The sequence below is a fragment of the Lichenostomus cassidix genome, chromosome 20, assembly GCF_008360975.1.
Source record: "Lichenostomus cassidix isolate B80296 chromosome 20, HeHo_3.0, whole genome shotgun sequence".
Lineage (NCBI taxonomy): Eukaryota > Metazoa > Chordata > Aves > Passeriformes > Meliphagidae > Lichenostomus > Lichenostomus cassidix.
This window is the reverse complement of record NC_139500.1, coordinates 7,041,320-7,050,713: the sequence shown is the minus strand read 5'-3', so window position 1 is coordinate 7,050,713 and position 9,394 is coordinate 7,041,320. Positions and strand designations below refer to the sequence as shown.

At 56.4% G+C, this 9,394-nt stretch overlaps 1 protein-coding gene across 1 annotated transcript; it reads left to right on the top strand.

Moving 5' to 3' along the window:
- The first annotated feature begins 264 nt into the window (after positions 1-264).
- PSMF1 (proteasome inhibitor subunit 1) lies at positions 265-7,538 on the top strand. Its single transcript, XM_085079051.1, has 7 exons — positions 265-447; positions 1,525-1,677; positions 2,195-2,277; positions 2,877-3,056; positions 4,279-4,332; positions 6,189-6,347; positions 6,472-7,538. Exons 1-7 carry the CDS (start codon positions 319-321, stop codon positions 6,521-6,523), a joined length of 810 nt encoding a protein of 269 aa, XP_084935177.1. The 5' UTR covers positions 265-318; the 3' UTR covers positions 6,524-7,538.
- The last annotated feature ends 1,856 nt before the right edge of the window (positions 7,539-9,394 follow it).

Below are 9,394 nucleotides of genomic sequence, written 5' to 3'. Positions count from 1 at the left end.
ACAGAGAGAGAGAAGATCCCCCGCCTGAGCCTCCTTTTCTTCAGGCTGAGCCCTCCCTGGCTCCCTGAGCTGCTCCTGGTGCTGCAGCCCCTTCCCAAGCTCCAATCCCTTCTTTGGACACGCTTCAGCCCCTCAATGTCCCTCCTGTCCTGGGGGGCCCGAAACCAACCCCGGAACCCGAGGAGCCTCAGCAGCGTCTAGCACAAAGAACACCCCCTAACCCCGCGGCCTCAGGAGGCGGCCCGGCCATGCGCAGCGGACGGGAGCCCTCTAGTGAGGGGCGGTGCGGCCCCGGCTCCGCCCCGGCCTGGAGCTGCTATGGCGGGGCTGGAACCGCTCTACGCCTTGGCGAGGGCTGCCATCTCCCGCCCGCAGGATGCTCTCGTCTGCTGCATCCACTGGGAGCTGGTCCGGCACGGCTACCGCTGCCTGGGCACTGGCGACCAGGTACGGGCTGAGCCGTGTTGCGCCGCCGCAGAGGCCTAGTAGGCCGTGGTGAAGCCCCGGCCTTTCCTAGCGCCGCTCACCGGCCGAGCCCGGCGACCGCTGCCGGGGCCGGGGAACCGCACAGCGCCGGCGGTGTTGGGGGCACCCGGGCCGGTGCAGGGTCCCAGGGGCCTCAGTGCTGCTGTGGAGGTCGGAGCGGGTGGCTACGAGGCTGGGGGTGCCCCAGTGTTGGGGGGTCTCGGTGCTGTAGGGGGGTCCTGCTCTTGGGGGAATGGCGGTGCTGAGAGTATCCCGATATTGGGGGTTCCGGGGCTGCTTATGCTGGGGGTGTTCTGTGGGATGGCAGAGGACGGGAGATCCTGGTGCCGGTGCGATCAGTATGACCCCGGGAAGGGGGTTAGTATAGTGCTACATGGAGCTTGGTGCTGAGGCTGAGGCAGAACTCTGTAATAAAAGGGAGGTGTCCAGTGCTGGGGAGGAAATGTACTGGGGCAATACCAGAGAGGGAGGCCAGTCTAGTTCTGGACCTAGTGCTGAGGTGAAGGTCTGGTGAATTGGGATCCTTATGCTTGTTGAGAGAGTGCATGATGTGGTGCTGGGGGGTAATGGGGTTGCAGGGCACTGTAGTGGCAGAGAATCCTCCCCAATACCAGAGGAGGGGACAGTGCAGGACAGCTTTCCTGCAGCAGCACGGCTGTGGGGCTGGGACAGACACGATGACAGCCTTCCCCCTTGCCCCAGACAGCTCTGTATCGTGCTGTGGAGGTGAGAGGTGTCTTGAGGGAAGAGCATTGTCTCCTAGTCTGGGTATTTGTTACCTTCTGCTCAGCAAAGGGTGGTCATGTCCCTCCTGTTCCAGCACAGGCATGCTGTGGGTGGCTGGCAAGCAAGCAGGGCCAGCCTGTAGGAAATAGTCCTGCTTGTGCTGTCAAAACCTGGAAGGCATTGAGGGATCCCCTCCCAGAGACCTTAGTTCCCTCCTAGATCTCTCTGTGCAGCCAAGACAAGATCCCCAGCCCTGGGAGGTCATGCTGGGCTCCTGGGCAGGGTCTCAGCAGCCTGTCTATTCCATTGTAGCCAGGTCCTGATGAAAGGAAGTCAGAGCTGTTGCCTGCTGGCTGGGAAGGCAATAAGGAGGTGTATACACTGCGCTACAAGTCCACGGATGATGCCCATGAGCTGCTGCTGAAGGCCATCATGGTGGAGGACAGTATGATTCTCAACGTCATGGTGAGCACCCACATGGCCCCTGTGGGTTTGGAGTCCTTTGGCTGAAAAGAACACAAGGGCCAGTTTCTTAAATTGTTCTACCTGAAAGTGGTGTTTGCCCCTCAGGGTGGGGCAGACCCAGGGGATGTTTGTGTGGCAGAAGATGGGGCCCAGCATGAAGCAGGTCAAACCCTGACTGTGTCAGAGCAGTGGGACGGTTGGCCTTGAACACTCCAGCCCAGAAGCTGCCCTGCTTCTGTCCCTTTCCCAGCTCAGGACTTCCCTGCAGCCCCCAGCAAGCACCTGCTCCAGGGTGGCTTTGCTCAGTGTTTCACCCTTTGCAGCCTAAAGTAGGAGAGGGAGCAGGGAAAACCTTGCTGTACACTGGGGTTTGCACCTGGGGATTTGGGCACAGCACAGGGATGTGGCAGGAAGCAGGTGAGCCCCATTCTTCATATCCCAAGCCTGTTGTACCTGCTCTTTCCTTTATTCCCAGCTCTGCCAGGCTGCTCACTCTGCTTTACCTGCATTTTTCCAGGATCGCAGCTCTCAGAAGGTGGCAGATGTGACCTTGGCAGTGGCCGACTACATCAACCCAGAGCACCTGGACGATTTCCACAAGTAATCTGAGTTTCCTGGTATTTTCTGCAGGAGGAAATGTTCTACTGGCATGGAGAAGGGGGCAGAAATCAGGTTGGGAGGAGCTGGAGGACTTAGTCCCCAGTACAAACCCAGGCTAGCCCTGAAATGCAGCCAGAACTCTCTTCCATGCCTCCCTCTGAGCTGGCAGGAGAAATTTAGGAGACAGTGGGTTCATGGGTTGGAGGCCAAGGGAAGGCCACCCCACCTGGGAACAGGCCAGGCCAGTACACTTATTTCCAGAGCATTGTGCTGGTTGGACACTGCCCAGGACTGTGACAGGTTCAGCCACATCCACAGTGTCATGTGCTTTCCTCCAGTGCAAACTGGTTGGGTTGGGGGCACAGCAGAAGGGAGTGGCTGGGTGGCACTCTACCCATCTGAAATGGGGTGAGGACTTTGGTGCCCCTGTGTGCTGTTACCCCTTCCTGTCCCCTCTGCTGCCAGTGAGGGACATGTTTTGTGCCAGTGACACTTTGGGCTTGTCTGTCCTCTCCCCATGCCTGTTGCAGCTTGTCCAGCACCCCACATCCTGGTGCCATGGCCACCCCAGCCCACTGCCTTCCCTCTCCTTGTTGCAGGGTGTACAAGAACACTGAGGAGCTGAGGACAAGGATCACTTCAGGTATCATTGCTCCCCTTGGAGCCCCCACAGAAAAGGCCAAAAAGGAACTTGAGTCCAGAAAGGACATGCACTGGGATGATGAGAACCCACTCCGGCTCCCTCCCCGGCAGCCAATGGGCACAAGGGCCCCATCCAGGTGAGTAAAGAGTGGGTGGCTGCTGAGAGACCCCTGTTAGAGGGGATATGGTTCTGGCACAGCTCCCCAGACTACACGTAAGGTCCCCACCTTTCATATGTGAGATGGGGAGTGAAGAGGATCCACACCTTCCCCAGCTGGATCAGCCTGGACACTTGGGTTTGATTTGATTGCTGGGGAAGCATGGGCTGTTCTGGAGCTGTGTGTTGGACCGACAGGCTCAGAAGAGAGCAGGCAGGGGCTGAGGCTCAGAAGTGAGGTGTTGGGTGAAGGAGAGTGGCCCTGCTGTGTCCTGGCTGAGGGACTGTCAGGACTGGCAGAGCACATCAGTGTCCTGAAAGGACAGTGCCATTGTGTGGCTGAGCAGCCTTCAGAAGGGACACCAGAGGTGCACCCAGCCAACGTGGGGGGGCAAGACTTCCTCTTCTTGCTCTCTTGACCCCACTTTCCCCTTGGAACCATTGCTGGCAGTGCTGAGTAGAGGGGACACATGGGCCTGCTTTGCCATCCCTTCCTGGCCCCTTCCAGTCACCCTTCATACATGGCAGGCAGGTTCCCCCCTCTCTCCCACACACACTATGATCCCCTTTGGCTGGAAGTCAAGAGACACTGCAGTGGGTCTGCCATCTCTTGGGGACCAGCTGTGACTTCTGGCTTGTGTGTCACCCTACTGCTGTCTGCTGCCACTCAGGGTGTGAGACACTCCATGGGGGGGCCTGGACGACAGGCTGGAGCTGGGCATGGCTCTGAAACTGAGTTACTGGCATGTGTTACTGACAGGGAGATGTGCCAGCTGGCTGCAGGCCCACCACACCAGTGTCCCCACACTCCTAGGAGTGGCACTGTGTCTCAGGCTTGGACATGCTTTAGAGCCTGGCCTAGCCCAGCACTGCTTAGGGATCCCCTGGCATGGAAACTCCTGATATACATGGACAGCTCCTGCCTGGAGCAGTGGGAACAACAGGGGAAACAACATGGCTCCCTTTATCTCAGCAAGCTGCTGCCACACACATAAGTATCCTCATCCAGCAACACCCTGGAGCAGGGAATGCTGTGTCCTGGGCCTAGGGTGGCTCCTGATGGCAGCCCCCTCATGCAGAGGCCCACAGGTCCCAGAGCCCTCCGGGTCCTGCACTGTTTGCCATGGGAGAGCACCCATGGGCATAGCTCTGTGCAGCTTCTCTGCCCTTCCCTGAATATCTTGCTGTGTTCTGTGTTTCAGGCCTTCCCCCTTGAGCCCCTTTGCTGTTGGTGGGGAAGACCTGGACCCTTTTGGGTGAGTATGGCTCTTGAAGCACACCCTGCTCTGCATTTGGGGGGTGTGGGGGTGGCTTGAGATCCCTGGAACAGCATTCAGCCAAGTGTCTCCGAGTGGGGATGGTGATGGGACAGTTGCTCAGTGCAAATTGTGAGGGACCAATTGACAGTTGCTAAAGCTCAATATGGTTCTAATATCGTAATAAGATCCCGTCTCTTGCATAGATGATAGGTTGCAATCTGTGTCTGTTTAATAATCAGCTTGTATTCATTTAACACACAGTAATTCCTGCAGTAAATCAAAGCTGAATATGTCGTTAAGTGAATGTAAGCCTCTAATTTAAACCGTTACCAGCTGCTGTGTCTCCAGCCCAGCAGTCTGCAGAAGGGAAGGCTGAAAGCCGAATTCACAGATTCTCAAGTCCTGTTGCAAGCCTCCCAGCTGTCTGAGGCACTTGGAGAAAGCCTGGGCAGAGGCTGGGCTGTCTGGGAAACTGAGCTTCACAGCTAGCCTCGATCTTTGGTTTGGTCAGGCAAGGAGAACCTGTCATCTTCCGCTCCAGTTAAAAGCACATAGTCAGACAAAAACCAGCTTGCGGTGTCGTCGTGGAGTGTCTTGCAGCCCAGAGGAGTCTCCTCTTTGGAACCACTCTCCTGTGGGGATGGCATTTTTTCCCCTCTTGCAAGACTTGGTTTTCTGTGGGTTTGGTTAGAAAAGGGACAGCTAAAAATGTTCCTGCTCAGCTGGAAAGAGAGGCCTGGAGCTGGCGGGGCTGGAAGAAAACCTGATCGCACAAGGAGAGTGGGTTCATTTTGCAGGGGGGGTGTCCCTATTTCTCTTGCTGCCTGCAGCCCTTCATCAGAGAGTTCTCTGTAAATGACAAAAAAAGATGGTAAATGGAAGCAGATTTGTGTGCTGACACCTGCCAGCACTAGGGCTGGAAACCCAGACTCCCAGGAATATGCTCATGGGACCTGGCTGTCCTGGGGCACTTTGGGCAGCCGTTCTGGCCTAATGGAACTCATTAGCATGGTTGTTAATAACTTGTATGATGGCAGCAGTGTCCGGAGGCTCCAGCCGCATTTGCACAGAGCTGACCGTGAGGAATGGCACTCGCAGCGTGGGGCAGCTCTGAGGAGCCGCTGTGGTCAGCAAATGACTTCCAGGCAGCTCTTTGGAAAGGCTTGTGGGAGCCCAGCTGGCTCTTGCGACACCACGCAGGACAGGATGGGAAGAAGGGACAGAACGTGGCTCTGCAGCGAGGGCCAGCAGGTTTGGTGCTTCTTGAGAGAGCAGCCAGCACTTCTGCTCTGGAGACAGACGGAGAGAGCTGGGTCTTTTCAGGGTGGAGAAGAGGAGGCTCTAGGGACACCTTAGAGGCCCTTCCATTGCCTAGAGAGGCTCCAGGAAAGCTGGAGAGGGACTTGGACAAGGGCCTGGAGTGACAGGACAAGGGGGAATGGTTTCCCACTGACAGTGGGCCAAGTGAAGATTTGATATTGGGAAGAAATTGTTCCTTGTGAGGGTGGTGAGGCCCTGGCATGGGTTGTCCAGAGAAGCTGTGGCTGCCCCATCACTGGAAGTGTTCAAGATTGAATGGGGTGTGGGATAACTTGATCTAGAGGAAGATGTCCCTGTCTGTGGCAGGGGGTTGGAATGAGATGAGCATTGAGGTCCCTTCCTACTCAGACAGTTCTGGGATTCTTTGCAGGACTGTCTGTCCCATGGGCTGCCTCTCCATGGGCTGGTCCTGAGAGCTTTCCTTCGCACATGCCACCATGTCAGGTTAACCCCATGTTCCTATGCTCAGCATTTCTGCAGCAGTTCTCTCTTACTAGTGCCAATCTCATCTTCTCTGCCTTTTCTCTCTCCAGAGGTCGGAGTGGGGGAATGATCGTGGATCCTCTCCACTCTGGCTTCCCACAGCCTGGCATTGACCCGTCATCAGGCATCCCAGGCCGGCTTCCCCCAGGAGCTGTTCCACCAGGCGCCAGATTCGACCCTTTTGGCCCATTAGGAGCTGGGCGACCCGGGTAGGTCCTTGGCCATGTTGGTATTCCAGCCTGCCTCCAGCCTGACGCTGGATCCCAGCTCTTCCTGTTGCTGCAGGCCTGAGCTCTCACTCCCTTTTTTACTCTGCTCTGAATTTCTTTCCAGGCCCGATCCTGACCACCTTCCCCCTCCAGGCTACGATGACATGTTCATGTGAGAAGTCACTGTGTGGCTTCTCACGGATGAGTCTTCTGGGAAGTGGGGACACTTCCCCTCTTCACGTCTGGTGGATGTAGATCTTTCCAGCAGCGTTTTCCTTCTCTCCGTTTTGGGCCACATTCCCATGTGTCCCATCAGCTATAAAGGCTTCTCTAATTGCAGAATGGAAGAGGAGGCAGTAGTAGGTCGTTTCATTGCTCCTCTGGGGGTGCCTGGCCGTTTGGACCCAGCAAGGTGGGAGTGTGGGGTGTGGCGCTCTGGAAACAGCCTGGGTGCTGTGGGATTTTTGCTCTGCTTCTCCGCCCTTCTGGGGTGGCAGAGCTTGCTGCTGGGGTCCCAAAAGTGGTGGGTGTGAGGAGGGAGTGGGATCCCTTCTGCTCCTCTGCAGGAAATCACAGCAACCTCATGAAGGGGATAGCCAGACTAGGCTCCCCAGAGAGAGGGTTTCTGTCTTGCTCTATCTGAGCAAAGCACTTATTGGAGGGATGGAAAACCCAGCCCATGGGGTCTCCATGGGCAGACCCCCAGCAGCAGCTGGGATTACAACTCTGCCTGCTGGCTTTGAAGAGCACCACCAGCAAATCGTTTGATGTGCATGAGAAGAGACATAGATTGAATTCCTGGCTCACCTTGCTGCCTCTCTTCCCTGCAGCTGTGGTGTTTTTCATTCCTGGGGTGTCTGTGAAGCCCCACAGGAAGTGTGGCAAGGGATGCCCACTGCCTGAATCTGGGGTAAGAGGGAGGGAGCTTTGCCAAAGAGGTTTCTAGAACACATTTTCCTATTGTTAGTCATGTTGCGCGTGGCTCTGGCTATCTGTCTTGGGAAGAATGAGTGAGATCTGTGTGACTCAGGTTACTGTGTGAAACCTCCTCCTTTCACCATAGAGCCCCCTGCTCAGTTGATTTTGGGGCTGCAGCTCATCTCTTCTGTCAGGGGCTCACAGTGTTTTTCTTCTCATGGTTTGATCTCTTGGAAGGATGTTCATGAGACTGAAATAAAAACCTGACAAACAGTGTTGTGCTGGTGCTTACTGGGGTGGCCTCCCTGTTTCCTACTATGCAAAGAGGAGTCCTTGGTGAGGCAGAGGATCCACGCTGGGAACTCGCTTTGTACCTTTCCCTGAGCAGCAGCGCTTTTCCAAGACGATGTAACTGTATTAGGAAAATGAAGTGGAGAACAGCCCAGCCCGGCTCCTGCAGTAATTGCCTCTCCGGGGCATTGAGTGCTGTTGGAATGATGCACGCAGCTGCGTTGGCAGAAATAAAAAGGGGGAAGGGATCCCCCCATCTATCTCTTTTCCCAAAAGGCTTTTTCCTTTTAAAACCTCTTTGCCTACAAATGCAGTTAATAAAGCTGTGTTATGGTGTGTGCCACCCTGGGCTCTGCGCATGTGGGAGCAGGGAAGACCAGCTGGTGCTGGGGGCAGTTGGAGCATCCCCTGCATCTCCCTGGGGCTCGTGAATGGACCCCCATTCATGCAGGGGCTGTTCTGAGCTCAGATCCACTGGATCTGCCATCCCAGCTGCACTACCCAGAGGTTTTTCAGGGGAAGTCCCACCTGCAGACCCACGGGTGGGCTGTGGGCAATGCCCATGACCAGAGCAGCATGGGAGGGATGGAGACAGAGCCAGGGCTTGGTGAGGCCATTTCTCTTGCTCGTCCCTTCCAGCTCCTGGGACAGCCTGCACCCATCCACAGCTTCGTTTCAGGAGAAAGAAGCTCCCAACCTTGTTTCTGGGATTGAGATACTGCGAACCCCAACCTTACTGCGTGGGGGAGAGGAAACAGCTTTGGCCTCATCGAGAGGCCCCTCTCTGCGGGGGGCAGCTGTTTTCTGTGCCTGAATTAATCATGTTCTGCGACCTTCCAGAAGGGAGAGACGCAGCCGGCTTTGATGGAGCTAATTAAAGCGAGTCAGCGCCGGGAGAGGCTGCGGCGGGGCGAGGAACCGGCTTTTGTCTGCAGCGCCCGGCCCCGGCGGGTCCGTGGTGTTGTGCAGCTGGGAAACAGGTGGCAGAGGAGGGGAGTGGGTTCCAAAGGGGACAAGTGTCCACTGCAGGCCTTTGCCTAAGCCTCCGGACTCTCAGGGCTGAGCCATCCACTCTCCAGAAAGGGTAGGTAAAAGGAGGCAGGGATCCTCCTCTCCAAGTCACGGAACAGGAGACAGTCCTGGCTTTGCTCACAGCAAAAGCACCAGAGCATGACAGAGGTGGCTCCTGAGGACCAGTGATCCCAAGCACATTCCTTATTCCATCTGTGGGGCTTGTGACCAGCACAAAAACCCCATTCCCTGAGAATGGTTGGGGGCCAGCCACCCCCATTGTGGGTTTCTACCACAGTGGGTGAGAAGGCCAGGTCTCCCTTCAGCAGGAGGGACAGTTCAGGCCCTCAGCCATGTGTCCCTGACCCCAACACTGCTTCTTCTACCTTAAGTGACAGGAAACATTAACATGCATGGCAGCACAGTAACACACCCCGTGTTAATTTTTATGGGGAGGTTGTGAGGAGCGGCTGGGGCTGGGTGTGCGGTCTTGGCACGGGCTCAGCCTCCCTCCTCTGGCAGCAGCACTTCCACTTCATGTTTGAAGAGAGGCACTGGATTATTGGTAATGGCTCAGGATCCCCAGAGAGTCCTTCAGGCCATCTGCCAGCCCGCCCAGCCCACAGCACCTGCCTGCCTGCTCCCGATGGGATGGCAGAACCCCCGGCGTTGCTAATTACCCTGCAGCCGGTGCTTCATCCCTTGGATCCTGGTACAGGAAAGCTGTGCGTGTGGCCCAGCAGGAAAACAAAGCAGCCCCCATTATATGGAACTGGGAAAGGTATGCTGGGCCCTCCCTGCTTGCTTTGCTTGCCCCTGGCACAAAC